At 44.1% G+C, this 23,280-nt stretch overlaps 2 protein-coding genes across 2 annotated transcripts in view; one reads left to right on the plus strand and one right to left on the minus strand.

The window, feature by feature from the left end:
* Positions 1–5,452: 5,452 nt before the first annotated feature.
* Positions 5,453–6,436, plus strand: tmem187 (transmembrane protein 187). Its single transcript, XM_072462982.1, has one exon. The coding sequence runs from the start codon at positions 5,512–5,514 to the stop codon at positions 6,274–6,276; it is 765 nt and encodes a 254-aa protein (XP_072319083.1). The 5' UTR covers positions 5,453–5,511; the 3' UTR covers positions 6,277–6,436.
* Positions 6,437–7,422: 986 nt separating this feature from the next.
* LOC140377367 (uncharacterized) overlaps positions 7,423–23,280 on the minus strand; it is a 172,163-nt gene continuing 156,305 nt past the window's right edge. Inside the window, exons 2-5 of the mRNA XM_072462753.1 lie at positions 9,023–9,196; positions 8,392–8,544; positions 7,900–7,984; positions 7,423–7,632 (exon numbers count right to left, since the gene is read on the minus strand). Of these exons, the coding sequence (XP_072318854.1) occupies positions 7,423–7,632; positions 7,900–7,984; positions 8,392–8,544; positions 9,023–9,196 (622 nt within the window). The remainder of the gene's footprint in view (positions 7,633–7,899; positions 7,985–8,391; positions 8,545–9,022; positions 9,197–23,280) is intronic.

Genomic DNA, 23,280 nt, shown 5'->3' on the forward strand with positions numbered 1-23,280 from the left:
TTTAAAAGTGAAAAGACTGTTTAAAAGTGAAAAGACTGTTTAAATGTGAAAAGACTGTTTAAATGTGAAGACTGTTTAAATGTGAAAAGACTGTTTAAATGTGAAGACTGTTTAAAAGTGAAAAGACTGTTTAAATGTGAAAAGACTGTTTAAATGTGAAGACTGTTTAAATGTGAAGACTGTTTAAAAGTGAAAAGACTGTTTAAAAGTGAAAAGACTGTTTAAATGTGAAGACTGTTTAAATGTGAAAAGACTGTTTAAATGTGAAAAGACTGTTTAAATGTGAAGACTGTTTAAAAGTGAAAAGACTGTTTAAATGTGAAAATACTGTTTAAATGTGAAGACTGTTTAAAAGTGAAAAGACTGTTTAAATGTGAAAAGACTGTTTAAATGTGAAGACTGTTTAAAAGTGAAAAGACTGTTTAAAAGTGAAGACTGTTTAAAAGTGAAAAGACTGTTTAAATGTGAAAAGACTGTTTAAATGTGAAGACTGTTTAAAAGTGAAAAGACTGTTTAAATGTGAAAAGACTATTTGAACGTGAAAAGACTGTTTAAAAGTGAAAAGACTGTTTAAATGTGAAAAGACTGTTTAAATGTGAAAAGACTGTTTAAATGTGAAGACTGTTTAAAAGTGAAAAGACTGTTTAAAAGTGAAAAGACTGTTTAAATGTGAAAAGACTGTTTAAATGTGAAGACTGTTTAAAAGTGAAAAGACTGTTTAAATGTGAAAAGACTGTTTAAATGTGAAAAGACTGTTTAAATGTGATTATGAGTATATTTATATATAATTGGACTTTATTGGAGGAAAGGGGCTCAGCTTGTATTCATTGGGAGTGGAATTATATGATCAAATAACATGTTTAACTGTTCAGATAAGTTAGAAATTGCTCTTTAAAAGGTAAGTGACTGACATTCAGCAAAACGTAAAATAAACTGCTAAAATAGGACGCATATTCCATCTATTTACATCTGCTTTAGCCAATCCACGACACACAATCTGACGTTAAGCATCCGTTATTATGCCAAACGAACTTTTCTTAAACATCTAAACACAAGGTAAACAAGATAAACAAATTGTGCATCAGCAGGACTTGAATTTACTGAGTCACATTAAGTTTAATAATAAAAAGCAAATTTCCTGAATAAAAGGTGAATGTAACTTGTCACTCACTCTAGAAGCTTTTTACTGCTGATGTGCATTTTGTTTCACCGTTTTTTTCAAGTAACCTTTACTTTCAGGTTTAAAGCGTTTGATTAGAATTGACATTTTTTTTATTTCTCAAAATTCCTAAAATTCTCAAGCTAAAATTTCCATGGGAAATTTAGGGGAATGTTCCACCTTTGCACTGGCTATTTGCCAAACCTTAACTTCAATAGAAATGTTGACACTATTTAAAAGCATTGAGTTTCTATTGAATCATTAGAAATTGATCCAAGACAAATCATTTAGATTTCGTAATGATCTAATTTAACCCAAAACACTAAATAGACAGTGACATAATAATACGCCTGGAGGGTCAACATTTTACTTTTCTACGTTTTCAGCGCTGCTTTTTAATTAAATACTGTTGGCTTTGGCAACAATTGTCATCTCATCTCTAAAAATAGCCTCTGATGAGCCGACAGATATTAGTTTATGGTAACAAAGATCAGCCTGGGGCATTTTTGGGAATGACTGAAGAGCGATGACAGAACTAACCTGTATCATTTCCTTGTTCGGCGGCACATCCTCTGCATTCCACAGACTCGACTCAACATTCATGTTATTGAAGATAATTTCTTCGTACACGTGCTCAAAGGTCGTCTCCCTCTCGGGCGGCAACGCCGGGCGAGCTCTGGTCTGTAAGTCACTTGTGTTCGTGGACGCGTCTTTTTTAACGACTTTCTGGCGCTTTGAAAAGATGGGGAAAAGGTCTGTGAAACTTCTGGCCCGGACCTGAGGCTCGGCTTGATTGTTACGCTTTTCCGTGTTGTCCGAGACGGAACGAGGCTTCTGGGGCCGAGGGTCTTCCATGACTTCAGGCTCTCGGTCGCTACAAACACAAGCAGTGCAGGCAAAACACATACACTTTCAACAAAACTGTCCAATCTGCAGCTGAAGTTCTGTCATTATTTTATTTAATTCAATTGTTTCCATAGATTTCTCTGGGACATTCTCCAAACAGACATAAAGATCAGCGCTTAAAGAAGCTCCTACACACATTCAACTCAACACACTTGGACTGAACAGGATGTTGACAGATCGTACGGAGGGATTCGTTGAAATCTAATTCCAAGCCTGATTTAATTTAAGTTTTACCAGCAAAAAATCCAGACATTTTTCGTTTTTGCAAAAGCGAGATCTTGTCAGAATATTGAATTAATGGTTCTTAATTTAGGTTGCGCGCATTTAAAAAGGACTGTTTTTCATCACAGTTATAACTTGGTGTTGGGTTTAGAGCCAGTTTATGATTAAGATGAACATGATGTGATTTCACAGGAGGAACTGGGATTAAACACAGAATATCACAAACTAGGAAAAATCAAGCTGGTTTGGTCAAAGTTCAGTCTTGAAAAAGAGGTCTCGATCTCAATGTTCTTTTAATGTTAATTTAATAGTAGAAGATTATGATTGATTGACTGATATGATTGAGGCTGAAGAAATGTTGGCTTTTCATTTTATCTACAGATATATCACCTACTTCAAAACAAATTACACTAATTACTAATGTAATAATTGGAAACGTTTTACAGTTAATAGATTTTGTCTCCAGTTGCAAAATGTTTTAAAGAGTTAACAACTTAGAATTGTGTTGACAGGCAAATAAGAAAAAACAGTGATTTCCTAAATGTTTTTCCTGTTCCACAGGTTAAATACTGTAAATACTCGAGGGCCCATGACGTTTGGAGATTATCTGTTCTTTTACTTCTGTGCCTACTTGCGTTGCAACAGCAAAATTTCCCCATTGTGTGGACAAATAGAGGCCATCTTATCTTATCTGTTGTTAGTTAAATAATTATGCAACTGACCCATCATAAAGGATTATTTTTAACTATAGAAATGTATTTTTCAGTCTCCGCAGGACATTAGACCGGCACGTTCAAACTTTCTCAGAAAAGAAGGATTTTACAAAGTAAGAATATAATAATGTCTTTTGACCTGAAGTTTAAACCCTGAAGCAGAGTTTGTCCTGGAGCAGAAACGTCATGAGGATCTGTCTCACTGTCTGAATGTGGACAGTAAGACAGAAAGTGACACAATCTGTGTTACGGTCGCACCACAGGACATTTTAGGGGTTTTGTTAAAAAACTACAAAGAATTGAAAAATAAATTCCTTCTAAATCTGTTGAAAAACATTATGATTGACATGATTTTAGAACTGATATTTGCTTGGCTTTTATTTTGGATGTGACACATTATTTCAACTATAGCCTCTTGAATCAGCTGATTTTTCACGTAACGCTTTGATATTTAGAATCGGGAAACTTGGTGGATAAATACAGTATATACATCATTTTACTATCACTACTACAATAATCAATGAACATCATAACATTAATATGGCCATTTGAAGACATCACAAGTATATATATTTACAGTGAGAGAAGGATGCGTCTTACCTGATGAAACGCTTTCTGTGTTGTATCTGACTCCTCCCTTTACCTGGCTTTTTATCTCAAATATTTCTGGAATGATGCTTGTGTTTACTGGCACTAGACGTTTAGGAATAACAAAAACTGACACAACCAGTTTTTTTCAACCACAACATTTATCTTCATGTTTATCTAATAAGGACATTTGTGACATTGTCTTGGCTATAACCATCACATCACATACTATGAAATATATGTCCCTCGAGGAGACTACTTTGGTTTTGGGCGTTACAAAAATACATTGAATAGAATTGAAATAGTTGATTCCTTTTTAACAATTTGATTTGTTATGAAATGTATTTTTGTTTTGAGTCTGTGATAACGATTACCACTATCAAAATACAACTTTTTTTTATAGTCCACTAGTCCACTGCATCCATTAATCAATGAGTTGATTAATGGATGCAGCTCTAATGTGGTGAGTGAGTGACAAAAGGCTAATGGCGTCGATTGGAGAAGGGAGTGAATAAACAAAGCAAATGTGCCAGAATGTTAACAACATAGAGTTGTGTAACAAACAAATATGAATCTAGGACATGTGCATCTATCAAAGTGTCATTCTATCAAACGCTCTCAAAATGATTGAGTGTTTCAGTAATAGAATAATTGTGACTTAAACAGATGCCGATGTGCAGAGAAAAGAGGTTTTCAGACGCTGACAAAGCAGTAATGACATCAAATTGACACAGGAAATGTGTAAAATGTGTGTTTTGATGAAAAATCTGTTTTGTCTGTAAATATACTCAATAATTCAAACGGCTTCACTTTAGTTTGAAAAGATCTCATTTACTTTTAATTAGAAGGGCTAAATGGTGCCTTTAAACAGTAGTGGAAAGTAACTAAAGTAAAAGTACTGCACTGTAAATTCTTTAGGTACCAGTATATATCTGTACATTACTCAAGTAAATTTACAATGGGCATTTTAACTGGACTTTTCGTATGGTTTGAGGGTTATTTTTTGCACGTTTATGATGACGTTCTGCCTAAAGGTTTTGAGTTCCAGACCCAGTTTGGAGCAAACAAACATATACACATAAAATTCACTAAAATTAAGAAATGGATTGGAATAGCTCCTGCATACCTTCAAAATCTGTGTGAAATACATTACGTGAAAAGTACATTTCTAAACACGTGCTTCAAAACTGTTGCTTAAAACAATTATTTATATGATACTTTTACTTGCGCATGTTTTTTCACTCTGTATCTGTACTTTTACAACAACATGTAGTACTTCTTCCACCACTGCCTTTAAAAAAGTGACAATAAACTCATAATTCACTCCAGATAACTCATCCTATCCCTCTCATTCCTGCTGCTGCTCATATAAACCCTTTATAATCCCAATAAAACAATAATTCGGCAAATAAAACTAATTAATCCACTAAACAACTAAAGCACTAATTAAACACACATTTATTTATTTATATTTTTATCGAAGAGCATTTTTACAACCTAAATGCTTCTGCCTCACGTATATAATAACACAAAACTACTTCTATACGGTTATTATGAACTACTTATTTGGCAGCCAATCACAAAATCTCGTCTAAATCACGTGACTTGGAACCCGGAACAATAACAACCGTGGAATCCTTCCGATCAACGTCGCTTACTGGGCTTTTCTGGTTGCTGAAGTACAAGAATACAAAAAGAGCATTTTTACAGCCTAAATGCCTCTGCCTCACGTATATAAAAAACACAAAACTATTTCTATACGGCTATTATGAACTACTTTTATCGCAGCCAATCACAACGTCTCGTCTAAATCACGTGACTCGGAACCCGGAACAATAACAGCACTTCGGACCAACTCGAAGTAGACGCAGCTCAAAACGGGGACCAAAAACAAACCCTTCTTTACCTTCCCACGTCGACACAATGAAATCCGCTTTACTCCACGTCACGGTGCCGTTCGTGGCGTGCGTGGCGCTGGCGAACACGTCCCTTTTCGACGCGGTAAACGTGGATTTGTCGTACGACCACTACGCCGAACCCACCGTGGACTCCTTCCCGCGCTTCCTCGCCATGCCGCTCAACTCTCTCATCAACGTCGCGTACGCGTTGATGGGGCTCTTCTGGTTGCTCAAGCACAAGAGCCAACGCGAAACGGAAGACGACGCGTACATGCGGGAGGTTTTCGCGCTGATGGCGATGTTTTACGCGCCGGTGCAGTGGACGCGTCTGGCCCTGCTCACGCGCGCGCCCGCCGTGCTGGATCAGTGGTTCACGCTGCCTATCTTCGCCTGGGTTCCCGTTTGGATCGGCGTCATACAGAGTAAATCGAGTCAAAAGCACGCGCCGATGCTCGAACTGTGCTCCGTGCTGAGCTACGGCCTCGCGCTGATGTTCGATCGCGGGTTTGAGGTGGCGTTGGCGTGCCACGTGCTCGTCGCGGTGCTGAAGGGAGCGCAGGTCCAGATGCGTCTCGGGGATGGTCAGACTTTGAGGTACCTGGTCCTGGCGGTGCTGTCCTGCGCCGGGTTTGTGGTGCTGAAGCTGCTGGACCACTGGCTCGCCCGCTTTTGGCTGTTCCAGCGCGTCACGGGACATTTCTGGTCCAAAGTGTGCGACGTGCTGCAGTTTCATTACAGTTTCTGCTTCTTGACGACACTGACGCGAATTACGCACAAAGCACAAGACTGAGAACGTGTTGAAGAAATGTGAATAACAGACTTAATATATATAATATTGTTGCAATGCAAAATGAATAGTGCTCATTCAGCGTTTCAAAGGTTTGGACAGAATGCACTGTCCATTTGTCCTTCTGTTAAACTGTGGCAGAGCAAAGAAAATGTTTCAAATACTACAACAAACTTATCATGTTCACATTGCACATGGACAGTACATTTTATTGATTTACAAGGCTCTTCCATTTGCCCTTGTAGTTATTGTGATATTATGTTGTTATACTCTTAGCGATGGGCGATATTGACAAAAATGAATGTCTCGATATTTTTTTATACCCTCAATACTATAGTCTGTAATAAAAGTTTGAAAATTATAACTTTTAAACCGTTTTAATCAGCTTTAATCTTTTTTTTTTCTATATTGAAATGTTTTCTTGAAAACAACATTCACAATATTAGTTGACATTTGGGACTAACATTAATTCAACCTCAAACAGGGTGAAATATGAGCATAAGAAACGTTTTATTAAATGATTAACTTCTTTGGCTGATGAGCATTTTGGAGATGTTTTCCCTCTGGTCACTGCGGTGGTCGGTGTCACTGAAGTAAAAGAACAAGAGCAAAAAATACTAAATAAGTAAAAGTAAAGACGTTACAAAAAGTTCAACTTTTTGTTGTTTGAACCAACTTAGCAGGAGGAGGGCCAACAATAATGGGACGCATTTGGCCCCGGTGTAATCTATATGAGATTTTCCCTTCTTTTTTTATTATGGTTGCTAGGTAAGTTATAGAATGACCTCTATTTTATGTCTCATCTGCTGCTCACGTCCAACCAGGAAGTTACCTTATAAATGTCATGGAAATGATCAAACTAGGGGAAAATATTTGCATTTTTCTTCGTAAAATCTTAAAATAATAATTTTCACTACGTCAGGGGAAACCAAAGTCTCATCTGTCATATGCACTTTAAGTAAAGTTACTGGAGAGCGCGCCCTCTCTCACTCTCCTTGTTTTATTTTCTTTTCTTTATTACAGTACAGCGTAAAACACGCACTTTGAAGACGTACAACTACAGTAGGTGGCAGTAAATGCTCCTTTTTAGTTGGCTGCCAACTGCCACTAAAAGTAACACAACAACACAAGTATAGTCACTGACGACCTCTATAATTCCAGTTTGTGAATGGCAGTGAGCACAGGTTCAGTCTGTGTGTGTTTTCTGGTCCAGAGCAGAGCGAGTCCCGCCTCTCTGAAGTCACGATGACCCAAAAAAATGAGAGGGTTCAAACTGCAGTCCAAATACGACACGACTGATGACACTGTGCGCAGCCAAGCAGGAGACGGGGAGAGGTCCGACCTGCCCAGAAGAATCACCTGCCAAATAGAAACGGGAGAAGGTGAGAAATGTAGTTCTTCATGTCGTTGGCACTATGAAAGAAAATGTTTCATCAGATTTAGTGTACTTTATCTATACCAGAACTTAACTGCAAAAGTACATGGCAATAGTACAAAGTATTGCCATTCATTTGAGATTAAATGTGTTTTGTTTGAGTTTGAATTGTTAGTATTGTGATCTCTGCTTTATACGTATATACATAATGTACCTCGTCACCACAGTACTACAGTATAAATACCAAATACCTCAGACATAACGAAGGGTGTGTAGCAGAGTGTGAAGGCCACCGCCAGCAGGGGCGCGATGTCAGAGAGGTCCACTTCTTCGTCACTGCGGCAAAGACACAAGTTTCACATTTTTGACTTAATAAAATGTAATTAAAGAAAATAAAGGTGTTGTCAGGTATGTGTCAAATCATAACTATTGGGTAATTTATAAAGATTTTGGCCCTTGTTTACAATATGGTTGCTAGGTAACGGTTCATGTCCAACCAGGAAGTAACATTATAAACTTTACCAAAATTGTCAAACTGGGGAAAATAGGCAAAATCTTCAGTAAAACCTTTAATATAATTATGTTTATTGTGTTTTGGTGACATGTTAAAACTTTTTTTTTTTTTAATCAACTTTTTTTGCAGCATTTTTTTTAGTATTTTAGTATTATCTCAATTTGGATATATTTCTCACCTCTAACTTGAAAGAGTCTAGTTAAACCATGATGTAAGTGTTTATTTGAACCTGTTGCATCCGGCTGTCCTGACGATGCAGCCGAGGATCATGAGGACGAAGGGGAAGAAGATGCAGACAGAAAAGGCGCAGAGGATGTAGATCAACATGTCGGAGTAACTGCTCTCCCAGAACACAGCACAAAGCATCTCCGCAGGGTCGTATCTGCAAACACCTTTCTTTCATCATCAATATTTCTTCTATTGTACATCGAGACTTTTATTATACATTATTAAACAAATAAAGGTTGAGATATAGTGAATGAAGGCTTATACATAGAAAATGTTTGGAAATAAAGTACATTATTAATGACAATCTGAATTCATTATTATTATTATTCGTTATTCTATATTTTGACTTAGTAATGCCTCTGTCTTTGTTATAAACGTTTTTTCCTCATGTATTTTAGAGTCTGTATAGTCCAGATAACAATTGCAATGATAAATTCAGCATCACTGTGAATTTAATCTTGAACTGGAAACACAATACTTGTTAGATAAATTGCCAAGAGATATTTTTGAAAATTCACTCAACCCAAATGTATAAAACAAAGGGCCCAAAGACTGATGTATTATTGTCATATGTAAACTACTCTAGTCAGTTTAATTTATAAATGATGTCCATCCAGTTGTTTATTCCATACTTGATCCAGGAGTAGATGACCGGCACGGCCCCAAACACAGCTCCAGTCGCCCACGAGCTCAAACAGGCTCCAAATACGAGAAAGACGCTCACTTTTCCTGAAGACCTGATCAGACGTTGCACAGAGAGGACGGCTGCAAACAAGAGGATGCAGAGAGTGTGCTCGGATACAGAACTGGTAACAGGTGCAAACGACAGGTAACAAGGGCAAACAACAGGTAACAAGGGCAAACGACGGGTAACAAGGGCAAATGACAGGTAGCAGGTGCAAACGACAGGTAACAAGGGCAAACGACAGGTAACAAGGGCAAACGACAGGTAACAAGGGCAAACGACAGGTAACAAGGGCAAACGACAGGTAACAAGTGCAAACGACAGGTAACAAGGGCAAACGACAGGTAACAAGGGCAAACGACAGGTAACAAGTGCAAACGACAGGTAACAAGGGCAAACGACAGGTAACAAGTGCAAACGACAGGTAACAAGAGCAAACGACAGGTAACAAGTGCAAACGACAGGTAACAAGTGCAAACGACAGGTAACAAGAGCAAACGACAGGTAACAAGTGCAAACGACAGGTAGCAAGTGCAAACGACAGGTAACAAGGGCAAACGACAGGTTGCAAACGACAGGTAACAAGGGCAAACGACAGGTAACAAGTGCAAACGACAGGTAACAAGTGCAAACGACAGGTAACAAGGTGCAAACGACAGGTAACAAGTGCAAACGACAGGTAACAAGTGCAAACGACAGGTAACAAGGGCAAACGACAGGTAACAAGTGCAAACGACAGGTAACAAGAGCAAACGACAGGTAACAAGTGCAAACGACAGGTAACAAGTGCAAACGACAGGTAGCAAGTGCAAACGACAGGTAACAAGGGCAAACGACAGGTTGCAAACGACAGGTAACAAGGGCAAACGACAGGTAACAAGGGCAAACGACAGGTAACAAGGGCAAACGACAGGTAACAAGTGCAAACGACAGGTAACAAGGGCAAACGACAGGTAACAAGGGCAAACGACAGGTAACAAGGGCAAACGACAGGTAGCAAGTGCAAACGACAGGTAACAAGGGCAAACGACAGGTAACAAGGGCAAACGACAGGTAACAAGGGCAAACGACAGGTAACAAGGGCAAACGACAGGTAGCAAGTGCAAACGACAGGTAACAAGTGCAAACAACAGGTAACAAGGGCAAACGACGGGTAACAAGGGCAAATGACAGGTAGCAGGTGCAAACGACAGGTAACAAGGGCAAACGACGGGTAACAAGGGCAAACAACAGGTAACAAGGGCAAACGACGGGTAACAAGGGCAAATGACAGGTAACAAGGGCAAACGACAGGTAACAAGGGCAAACGACGGGTAACAAGGGCAAACGACGGGTAACAAGGGCAAACGACAGGTAACAAGTGCAAACGACAGGTAACAAGGGCAAACGACAGGTAGCAAGTGCAAACGACAGGTAACAAGTGCAAACAACAGGTAACAAGGGCAAACGACGGGTAACAAGGGCAAACAACAGGTAACAAGGGCAAACGACGGGTAACAAGGGCAAATGACAGGTGGCAGGTGCAAACGACAGGTAACAAGGGCAAACGACAGGTAGCAAGTGCAAACGACAGGTAACAAGGGCAAACGACAGGTAACAAGTGCAAACGACAGGTAACAAGGGCAAACGACAGGTAACAAGTGCAAACGACAGGTAACAAGAGCAAACGACAGGTAACAAGTGCAAACGACAGGTAACAAGTGCAAACGACAGGTAACAAGAGCAAACGACAGGTAACAAGTGCAAACGACAGGTAGCAAGTGCAAACGACAGGTAACAAGGGCAAACGACAGGTTGCAAACGACAGGTAACAAGGGCAAACGACAGGTAACAAGGGCAAACGACAGGTAACAAGGGCAGACGACAGGTAATAAGGTGCAAACGACAGGTAACAAGGGCAAACGACAGGTAACAAGTGCAAACGACAGGTAACAAGGGCAAACGACAGGTAACAAGGGCAAACGACAGGTAACAAGGGCAAACGACAGGTAACAAGGGCAAACGACAGGTAACAAGGGCAAACGACAGGTAGCAAGTGCAAACGACAGGTAACAAGGGCAAACGACGGGTAACAAGGGCAAACGACGGGTAACAAGGGCAAATGACAGGTAGCAGGTGCAAACGACAGGTAACAAGGGCAAACGACAGGTAGCAAGTGCAAACGACAGGTAACAAGGGCAAACGACGGGTAACAAGGGCAAACGACGGGTAACAAGGGCAAATGACAGGTAACAAGGGCAAACGACAGGTAGCAAGTGCAAACGACAGGTAACAAGGGCAAACGACAGGTAACAAGGGCAAACGACAGGTAACAAGGGCAAACGACAGGTAACAAGTGCAAACGACAGGTAACAAGGGCAAACGACAGGTAACAAGTGCAAACGACAGGTAACAAGGGCAAACGACAGGTAACAAGGGCAAACGACAGGTAACAAGGGCAAACGACAGGTAACAAGTGCAAACGACAGGTAACAAGGGCAAATGACAGGTAACAAGTGCAAACGACAGGTAACAAGGGCAAACGACAGGTAACAAGGGCAAACGACAGGTAGCAAGTGCAAACGACAGGTAACAAGGGCAAACGACAGGTTGCAAACGACAGGTAACAAGGGCAAACGACAGGTAACAAGGTGCAAACGACAGGTAACAAGTGCAAACGACAGGTAACAAGTGCAAACGACAGGTAACAAGGGCAAACGACAGGTAACAAGTGCAAACGACAGGTAACAAGAGCAAACGACAGGTAACAAGTGCAAACGACAGGTAACAAGTGCAAACGACAGGTAGCAAGTGCAAACGACAGGTAACAAGGGCAAACGACAGGTTGCAAACGACAGGTAACAAGGGCAAACGACAGGTAACAAGGGCAAACGACAGGTAACAAGGGCAAACGACAGGTAACAAGTGCAAACGACAGGTAACAAGAGCAAACGACAGGTAACAAGTGCAAACGACAGGTAACAAGTGCAAACGACAGGTAACAAGAGCAAACGACAGGTAACAAGTGCAAACGACAGGTAGCAAGTGCAAACGACAGGTAACAAGGGCAAACGACAGGTTGCAAACGACAGGTAACAAGGGCAAACGACGGGTAACAAGGGCAAATGACAGGTAGCAGGTGCAAACGACAGGTAACAAGGGCAAACGACAGGTAGCAAGTGCAAACGACAGGTAACAAGGGCAAACGACAGGTAACAAGTGCAAACGACAGGTAACAAGGGCAAACGACAGGTAACAAGGGCAAACGACAGGTAACAAGGGCAAACGACAGGTAACAAGTGCAAACGACAGGTAACAAGGGCAAACGACAGGTAACAAGGGCAAACGACAGGTAACAAGTGCAAACGACAGGTAACAAGGGCAAACGACAGGTAACAAGTGCAAACGACAGGTAACAAGAGCAAACGACAGGTAACAAGTGCAAACGACAGGTAACAAGTGCAAACGACAGGTAACAAGAGCAAACGACAGGTAACAAGTGCAAACGACAGGTAGCAAGTGCAAACGACAGGTAACAAGGGCAAACGACAGGTTGCAAACGACAGGTAACAAGGGCAAACGACAGGTAACAAGTGCAAACGACAGGTAACAAGTGCAAACGACAGGTAACAAGGTGCAAACGACAGGTAACAAGTGCAAACGACAGGTAACAAGTGCAAACGACAGGTAACAAGGGCAAACGACAGGTAACAAGTGCAAACGACAGGTAACAAGAGCAAACGACAGGTAACAAGTGCAAACGACAGGTAACAAGTGCAAACGACAGGTAGCAAGTGCAAACGACAGGTAACAAGGGCAAACGACAGGTTGCAAACGACAGGTAACAAGGGCAAACGACAGGTAACAAGGGCAAACGACAGGTAACAAGGGCAAACGACAGGTAACAAGTGCAAACGACAGGTAACAAGGGCAAACGACAGGTAACAAGGGCAAACGACAGGTAACAAGGGCAAACGACAGGTAGCAAGTGCAAACGACAGGTAACAAGGGCAAACGACAGGTAACAAGGGCAAACGACAGGTAACAAGGGCAAACGACAGGTAACAAGGGCAAACGACAGGTAGCAAGTGCAAACGACAGGTAACAAGTGCAAACAACAGGTAACAAGGGCAAACGACGGGTAACAAGGGCAAATGACAGGTAGCAGGTGCAAACGACAGGTAACAAGGGCAAACGACGGGTAACAAGGGCAAACAACAGGTAACAAGGGCAAACGACGGGTAACAAGGGCAAATGACAGGTAACAAGGGCAAACGACAGGTAACAAGGGCAAACGACGGGTAACAAGGGCAAACGACGGGTAACAAGGGCAAACGACAGGTAACAAGTGCAAACGACAGGTAACAAGGGCAAACGACAGGTAGCAAGTGCAAACGACAGGTAACAAGTGCAAACAACAGGTAACAAGGGCAAACGACGGGTAACAAGGGCAAACAACAGGTAACAAGGGCAAACGACGGGTAACAAGGGCAAATGACAGGTAGCAGGTGCAAACGACAGGTAACAAGGGCAAACGACAGGTAGCAAGTGCAAACGACAGGTAACAAGGGCAAACGACAGGTAACAAGTGCAAACGACAGGTAACAAGGGCAAACGACAGGTAACAAGTGCAAACGACAGGTAACAAGAGCAAACGACAGGTAACAAGTGCAAACGACAGGTAACAAGTGCAAACGACAGGTAACAAGAGCAAACGACAGGTAACAAGTGCAAACGACAGGTAGCAAGTGCAAACGACAGGTAACAAGGGCAAACGACAGGTTGCAAACGACAGGTAACAAGGGCAAACGACAGGTAACAAGGGCAAACGACAGGTAACAAGGGCAGACGACAGGTAATAAGGTGCAAACGACAGGTAACAAGGGCAAACGACAGGTAACAAGGGCAAACGACAGGTAACAAGGGCAAACGACGGGTAACAAGGGCAAACGACGGGTAACAAGGGCAAACGACAGGTAACAAGTGCAAACGACAGGTAACAAGGGCAAACGACAGGTAGCAAGTGCAAACGACAGGTAACAAGTGCAAACAACAGGTAACAAGGGCAAACGACGGGTAACAAGGGCAAACAACAGGTAACAAGGGCAAACGACGGGTAACAAGGGCAAATGACAGGTGGCAGGTGCAAACGACAGGTAACAAGGGCAAACGACAGGTAGCAAGTGCAAACGACAGGTAACAAGGGCAAACGACAGGTAACAAGTGCAAACGACAGGTAACAAGGGCAAACGACAGGTAACAAGTGCAAACGACAGGTAACAAGAGCAAACGACAGGTAACAAGTGCAAACGACAGGTAACAAGTGCAAACGACAGGTAACAAGAGCAAACGACAGGTAACAAGTGCAAACGACAGGTAGCAAGTGCAAACGACAGGTAACAAGGGCAAACGACAGGTTGCAAACGACAGGTAACAAGGGCAAACGACAGGTAACAAGGGCAAACGACAGGTAACAAGGGCAGACGACAGGTAATAAGGTGCAAACGACAGGTAACAAGGGCAAACGACAGGTAACAAGTGCAAACGACAGGTAACAAGGGCAAACGACAGGTAACAAGGGCAAACGACAGGTAACAAGGGCAAACGACAGGTAACAAGGGCAAACGACAGGTAACAAGGGCAAACGACAGGTAGCAAGTGCAAACGACAGGTAACAAGGGCAAACGACGGGTAACAAGGGCAAACGACGGGTAACAAGGGCAAATGACAGGTAGCAGGTGCAAACGACAGGTAACAAGGGCAAACGACAGGTAGCAAGTGCAAACGACAGGTAACAAGGGCAAACGACGGGTAACAAGGGCAAACGACGGGTAACAAGGGCAAATGACAGGTAACAAGGGCAAACGACAGGTAGCAAGTGCAAACGACAGGTAACAAGGGCAAACGACAGGTAACAAGGGCAAACGACAGGTAACAAGGGCAAACGACAGGTAACAAGTGCAAACGACAGGTAACAAGGGCAAACGACAGGTAACAAGTGCAAACGACAGGTAACAAGGGCAAACGACAGGTAACAAGGGCAAACGACAGGTAACAAGGGCAAACGACAGGTAACAAGTGCAAACGACAGGTAACAAGGGCAAATGACAGGTAACAAGTGCAAACGACAGGTAACAAGGGCAAACGACAGGTAACAAGGGCAAACGACAGGTAGCAAGTGCAAACGACAGGTAACAAGGGCAAACGACAGGTTGCAAACGACAGGTAACAAGGGCAAACGACAGGTAACAAGGTGCAAACGACAGGTAACAAGTGCAAACGACAGGTAACAAGTGCAAACGACAGGTAACAAGGGCAAACGACAGGTAACAAGTGCAAACGACAGGTAACAAGAGCAAACGACAGGTAACAAGTGCAAACGACAGGTAACAAGTGCAAACGACAGGTAGCAAGTGCAAACGACAGGTAACAAGGGCAAACGACAGGTTGCAAACGACAGGTAACAAGGGCAAACGACAGGTAACAAGGGCAAACGACAGGTAACAAGGGCAAACGACAGGTAACAAGTGCAAACGACAGGTAACAAGAGCAAACGACAGGTAACAAGTGCAAACGACAGGTAACAAGTGCAAACGACAGGTAACAAGAGCAAACGACAGGTAACAAGTGCAAACGACAGGTAGCAAGTGCAAACGACAGGTAACAAGGGCAAACGACAGGTTGCAAACGACAGGTAACAAGGGCAAACGACGGGTAACAAGGGCAAATGACAGGTAGCAGGTGCAAACGACAGGTAACAAGGGCAAACGACAGGTAGCAAGTGCAAACGACAGGTAACAAGGGCAAACGACAGGTAACAAGTGCAAACGACAGGTAACAAGGGCAAACGACAGGTAACAAGGGCAAACGACAGGTAACAAGGGCAAACGACAGGTAACAAGTGCAAACGACAGGTAACAAGGGCAAACGACAGGTAACAAGGGCAAACGACAGGTAACAAGTGCAAACGACAGGTAACAAGGGCAAACGACAGGTAACAAGTGCAAACGACAGGTAACAAGAGCAAACGACAGGTAACAAGTGCAAACGACAGGTAACAAGTGCAAACGACAGGTAACAAGAGCAAACGACAGGTAACAAGTGCAAACGACAGGTAGCAAGTGCAAACGACAGGTAACAAGGGCAAACGACAGGTTGCAAACGACAGGTAACAAGGGCAAACGACAGGTAACAAGTGCAAACGACAGGTAACAAGTGCAAACGACAGGTAACAAGGTGCAAACGACAGGTAACAAGTGCAAACGACAGGTAACAAGTGCAAACGACAGGTAACAAGGGCAAACGACAGGTAACAAGTGCAAACGACAGGTAACAAGAGCAAACGACAGGTAACAAGTGCAAACGACAGGTAACAAGTGCAAACGACAGGTAGCAAGTGCAAACGACAGGTAACAAGGGCAAACGACAGGTTGCAAACGACAGGTAACAAGGGCAAACGACAGGTAACAAGGGCAAACGACAGGTAACAAGGGCAAACGACAGGTAACAAGTGCAAACGACAGGTAACAAGGGCAAACGACAGGTAACAAGGGCAAACGACAGGTAACAAGGGCAAACGACAGGTAGCAAGTGCAAACGACAGGTAACAAGGGCAAACGACAGGTAACAAGGGCAAACGACAGGTAACAAGGGCAAACGACAGGTAACAAGGGCAAACGACAGGTAGCAAGTGCAAACGACAGGTAACAAGTGCAAACAACAGGTAACAAGGGCAAACGACGGGTAACAAGGGCAAATGACAGGTAGCAGGTGCAAACGACAGGTAACAAGGGCAAACGACGGGTAACAAGGGCAAACAACAGGTAACAAGGGCAAACGACGGGTAACAAGGGCAAATGACAGGTAACAAGGGCAAACGACAGGTAACAAGGGCAAACGACGGGTAACAAGGGCAAACGACGGGTAACAAGGGCAAACGACAGGTAACAAGTGCAAACGACAGGTAACAAGGGCAAACGACAGGTAGCAAGTGCAAACGACAGGTAACAAGTGCAAACAACAGGTAACAAGGGCAAACGACGGGTAACAAGGGCAAACAACAGGTAACAAGGGCAAACGACGGGTAACAAGGGCAAATGACAGGTAGCAGGTGCAAACGACAGGTAACAAGGGCAAACGACAGGTAGCAAGTGCAAACGACAGGTAACAAGGGCAAACGACAGGTAACAAGGGCAAACGACAGGTAACAAGGGCAAACGACAGGTAACAAGTGCAAACGACAGGTAACAAGGGCAAATGACAGGTAACAAGTGCAAACGACAGGTAACAAGGGCAAACGACAGGTAACAAGGGCAAACGACAGGTAGCAAGTGCAAACGACAGGTAACAAGGGCAAACGACAGGTTGCAAACGACAGGTAACAAGGGCAAACGACAGGTAACAAGGTGCAAACGACAGGTAACAAGTGCAAACGACAGGTAACAAGTGCAAACGACAGGTAACAAGGGCAAACGACAGGTAACAAGTGCAAACGACAGGTAACAAGAGCAAACGACAGGTAACAAGTGCAAACGACAGGTAACAAGTGCAAACGACAGGTAGCAAGTGCAAACGACAGGTAACAAGGGCAAACGACAGGTTGCAAACGACAGGTAACAAGGGCAAACGACAGGTAACAAGGGCAAACGACAGGTAACAAGGGCAAACGACAGGTAACAAGTGCAAACGACAGGTAACAAGAGCAAACGACAGGTAACAAGTGCAAACGACAGGTAACAAGTGCAAACGACAGGTAACAAGAGCAAACGACAGGTAACAAGTGCAAACGACAGGTAGCAAGTGCAAACGACAGGTAACAAGGGCAAACGACAGGTTGCAAACGACAGGTAACAAGGGCAAACGACGGGTAACAAGGGCAAATGACAGGTAGCAGGTGCAAACGACAGGTAACAAGGGCAAACGACAGGTAGCAAGTGCAAACGACAGGTAACAAGGGCAAACGACAGGTAACAAGTGCAAACGACAGGTAACAAGGGCAAACGACAGGTAACAAGGGCAAACGACAGGTAACAAGGGCAAACAACAGGTAACAAGTGCAAACGACAGGTAACAAGGGCAAACGACAGGTAACAAGGGCAAACGACAGGTAACAAGTGCAAACGACAGGTAACAAGGGCAAACGACAGGTAACAAGTGCAAACGACAGGTAACAAGAGCAAACGACAGGTAACAAGTGCAAACGACAGGTAACAAGTGCAAACGACAGGTAACAAGAGCAAACGACAGGTAACAAGTGCAAACGACAGGTAGCAAGTGCAAACGACAGGTAACAAGGGCAAACGACAGGTTGCAAACGACAGGTAACAAGGGCAAACGACAGGTAACAAGTGCAAACGACAGGTAACAAGTGCAAACGACAGGTAACAAGGTGCAAACGACAGGTAACAAGTGCAAACGACAGGTAACAAGTGCAAACGACAGGTAACAAGGGCAAACGACAGGTAACAAGTGCAAACGACAGGTAACAAGAGCAAACGACAGGTAACAAGTGCAAACGACAGGTAACAAGTGCAAACGACAGGTAGCAAGTGCAAACGACAGGTAACAAGGGCAAACGACAGGTTGCAAACGACAGGTAACAAGGGCAAACGACAGGTAACAAGGGCAAACGACAGGTAACAAGGGCAAACGACAGGTAACAAGTGCAAACGACAGGTAACAAGGGCAAACGACAGGTAACAAGGGCAAACGACAGGTAACAAGGGCAAACGACAGGTAGCAAGTGCAAACGACAGGTAACAAGGGCAAACGACAGGTAACAAGGGCAAACGACAGGTAACAAGGGCAAACGACAGGTAACAAGGGCAAACGACAGGTAGCAAGTGCAAACGACAGGTAACAAGTGCAAACAACAGGTAACAAGGGCAAACGACGGGTAACAAGGGCAAATGACAGGTAGCAGGTGCAAACGACAGGTAACAAGGGCAAACGACGGGTAACAAGGGCAAACAACAGGTAACAAGGGCAAACGACGGGTAACAAGGGCAAATGACAGGTAACAAGGGCAAACGACAGGTAACAAGGGCAAACGACGGGTAACAAGGGCAAACGACGGGTAACAAGGGCAAACGACAGGTAACAAGTGCAAACGACAGGTAACAAGGGCAAACGACAGGTAGCAAGTGCAAACGACAGGTAACAAGTGCAAACAACAGGTAACAAGGGCAAACGACGGGTAACAAGGGCAAACAACAGGTAACAAGGGCAAACGACGGGTAACAAGGGCAAATGACAGGTAGCAGGTGCAAACGACAGGTAACAAGGGCAAACGACAGGTAGCAAGTGCAAACGACAGGTAACAAGGGCAAACGACAGGTAACAAGTGCAAACGACAGGTAACAAGGGCAAACGACAGGTAACAAGTGCAAACGACAGGTAACAAGAGCAAACGACAGGTAACAAGTGCAAACGACAGGTAACAAGTGCAAACGACAGGTAACAAGAGCAAACGACAGGTAACAAGTGCAAACGACAGGTAGCAAGTGCAAACGACAGGTAACAAGGGCAAACGACAGGTTGCAAACGACAGGTAACAAGGGCAAACGACAGGTAACAAGGGCAAACGACAGGTAACAAGGGCAGACGACAGGTAATAAGGTGCAAACGACAGGTAACAAGGGCAAACGACAGGTAACAAGGGCAAACGACAGGTAACAAGGGCAAACGACGGGTAACAAGGGCAAACGACGGGTAACAAGGGCAAACGACAGGTAACAAGTGCAAACGACAGGTAACAAGGGCAAACGACAGGTAGCAAGTGCAAACGACAGGTAACAAGTGCAAACAACAGGTAACAAGGGCAAACGACGGGTAACAAGGGCAAACAACAGGTAACAAGGGCAAACGACGGGTAACAAGGGCAAATGACAGGTGGCAGGTGCAAACGACAGGTAACAAGGGCAAACGACAGGTAGCAAGTGCAAACGACAGGTAACAAGGGCAAACGACAGGTAACAAGTGCAAACGACAGGTAACAAGGGCAAACGACAGGTAACAAGTGCAAACGACAGGTAACAAGAGCAAACGACAGGTAACAAGTGCAAACGACAGGTAACAAGTGCAAACGACAGGTAACAAGAGCAAACGACAGGTAACAAGTGCAAACGACAGGTAGCAAGTGCAAACGACAGGTAACAAGGGCAAACGACAGGTTGCAAACGACAGGTAACAAGGGCAAACGACAGGTAACAAGGGCAAACGACAGGTAACAAGGGCAGACGACAGGTAATAAGGTGCAAACGACAGGTAACAAGGGCAAACGACAGGTAACAAGTGCAAACGACAGGTAACAAGGGCAAACGACAGGTAACAAGGGCAAACGACAGGTAACAAGGGCAAACGACAGGTAACAAGGGCAAACGACAGGTAACAAGGGCAAACGACAGGTAGCAAGTGCAAACGACAGGTAACAAGGGCAAACGACGGGTAACAAGGGCAAACGACGGGTAACAAGGGCAAATGACAGGTAGCAGGTGCAAACGACAGGTAACAAGGGCAAACGACAGGTAGCAAGTGCAAACGACAGGTAACAAGGGCAAACGACGGGTAACAAGGGCAAACGACGGGTAACAAGGGCAAATGACAGGTAACAAGGGCAAACGACAGGTAGCAAGTGCAAACGACAGGTAACAAGGGCAAACGACAGGTAACAAGGGCAAACGACAGGTAACAAGGGCAAACGACAGGTAACAAGTGCAAACGACAGGTAACAAGGGCAAACGACAGGTAACAAGTGCAAACGACAGGTAACAAGGGCAAACGACAGGTAACAAGGGCAAACGACAGGTAACAAGGGCAAACGACAGGTAACAAGTGCAAACGACAGGTAACAAGGGCAAATGACAGGTAACAAGTGCAAACGACAGGTAACAAGGGCAAACGACAGGTAACAAGGGCAAACGACAGGTAGCAAGTGCAAACGACAGGTAACAAGGGCAAACGACAGGTTGCAAACGACAGGTAACAAGGGCAAACGACAGGTAACAAGGTGCAAACGACAGGTAACAAGTGCAAACGACAGGTAACAAGTGCAAACGACAGGTAACAAGGGCAAACGACAGGTAACAAGTGCAAACGACAGGTAACAAGAGCAAACGACAGGTAACAAGTGCAAACGACAGGTAACAAGTGCAAACGACAGGTAGCAAGTGCAAACGACAGGTAACAAGGGCAAACGACAGGTTGCAAACGACAGGTAACAAGGGCAAACGACAGGTAACAAGGGCAAACGACAGGTAACAAGGGCAAACGACAGGTAACAAGTGCAAACGACAGGTAACAAGAGCAAACGACAGGTAACAAGTGCAAACGACAGGTAACAAGTGCAAACGACAGGTAACAAGAGCAAACGACAGGTAACAAGTGCAAACGACAGGTAGCAAGTGCAAACGACAGGTAACAAGGGCAAACGACAGGTTGCAAACGACAGGTAACAAGGGCAAACGACGGGTAACAAGGGCAAATGACAGGTAGCAGGTGCAAACGACAGGTAACAAGGGCAAACGACAGGTAGCAAGTGCAAACGACAGGTAACAAGGGCAAACGACAGGTAACAAGTGCAAACGACAGGTAACAAGGGCAAACGACAGGTAACAAGGGCAAACGACAGGTAACAAGGGCAAACGACAGGTAACAAGTGCAAACGACAGGTAACAAGGGCAAACGACAGGTAACAAGGGCAAACGACAGGTAACAAGTGCAAACGACAGGTAACAAGGGCAAACGACAGGTAACAAGTGCAAACGACAGGTAACAAGAGCAAACGACAGGTAACAAGTGCAAACGACAGGTAACAAGTGCAAACGACAGGTAACAAGAGCAAACGACAGGTAACAAGTGCAAACGACAGGTAGCAAGTGCAAACGACAGGTAACAAGGGCAAACGACAGGTTGCAAACGACAGGTAACAAGGGCAAACGACAGGTAACAAGTGCAAACGACAGGTAACAAGTGCAAACGACAGGTAACAAGGTGCAAACGACAGGTAACAAGTGCAAACGACAGGTAACAAGTGCAAACGACAGGTAACAAGGGCAAACGACAGGTAACAAGTGCAAACGACAGGTAACAAGAGCAAACGACAGGTAACAAGTGCAAACGACAGGTAACAAGTGCAAACGACAGGTAGCAAGTGCAAACGACAGGTAACAAGGGCAAACGACAGGTTGCAAACGACAGGTAACAAGGGCAAACGACAGGTAACAAGGGCAAACGACAGGTAACAAGGGCAAACGACAGGTAACAAGTGCAAACGACAGGTAACAAGGGCAAACGACAGGTAACAAGGGCAAACGACAGGTAACAAGGGCAAACGACAGGTAGCAAGTGCAAACGACAGGTAACAAGGGCAAACGACAGGTAACAAGGGCAAACGACAGGTAACAAGGGCAAACGACAGGTAACAAGGGCAAACGACAGGTAGCAAGTGCAAACGACAGGTAACAAGTGCAAACAACAGGTAACAAGGGCAAACGACGGGTAACAAGGGCAAATGACAGGTAGCAGGTGCAAACGACAGGTAACAAGGGCAAACGACGGGTAACAAGGGCAAACAACAGGTAACAAGGGCAAACGACGGGTAACAAGGGCAAATGACAGGTAACAAGGGCAAACGACAGGTAACAAGGGCAAACGACGGGTAACAAGGGCAAACGACGGGTAACAAGGGCAAACGACAGGTAACAAGTGCAAACGACAGGTAACAAGGGCAAACGACAGGTAGCAAGTGCAAACGACAGGTAACAAGTGCAAACAACAGGTAACAAGGGCAAACGACGGGTAACAAGGGCAAACAACAGGTAACAAGGGCAAACGACGGGTAACAAGGGCAAATGACAGGTAGCAGGTGCAAACGACAGGTAACAAGGGCAAACGACAGGTAGCAAGTGCAAACGACAGGTAACAAGGGCAAACGACAGGTAACAAGTGCAAACGACAGGTAACAAGGGCAAACGACAGGTAACAAGTGCAAACGACAGGTAACAAGAGCAAACGACAGGTAACAAGTGCAAACGACAGGTAACAAGTGCAAACGACAGGTAACAAGAGCAAACGACAGGTAACAAGTGCAAACGACAGGTAGCAAGTGCAAACGACAGGTAACAAGGGCAAACGAAAGGTTGCAAACGACAGGTAACAAGGGCAAACGACAGGTAACAAGGGCAAACGACAGGTAACAAGGGCAGACGACAGGTAATAAGGTGCAAA

The sequence above is a fragment of the Eucyclogobius newberryi genome, unplaced genomic scaffold (assembly GCF_026437365.1).
Source record: "Eucyclogobius newberryi isolate DKJ021-1_F unplaced genomic scaffold, fEucNew1.0.hap1 SCAF_4, whole genome shotgun sequence".
In the NCBI taxonomy this organism is placed as follows: domain Eukaryota; kingdom Metazoa; phylum Chordata; class Actinopteri; order Gobiiformes; family Gobiidae; genus Eucyclogobius; species Eucyclogobius newberryi.

What these genes read in the sequence shown, in the direction of transcription:
- tmem187 (XM_072462982.1), top strand. Translation starts at nt 5,512, where the DNA reads ATGAAATCCGCTTTACTCCACGTCACGGTGCCGTTCGTGGCGTGCGTG.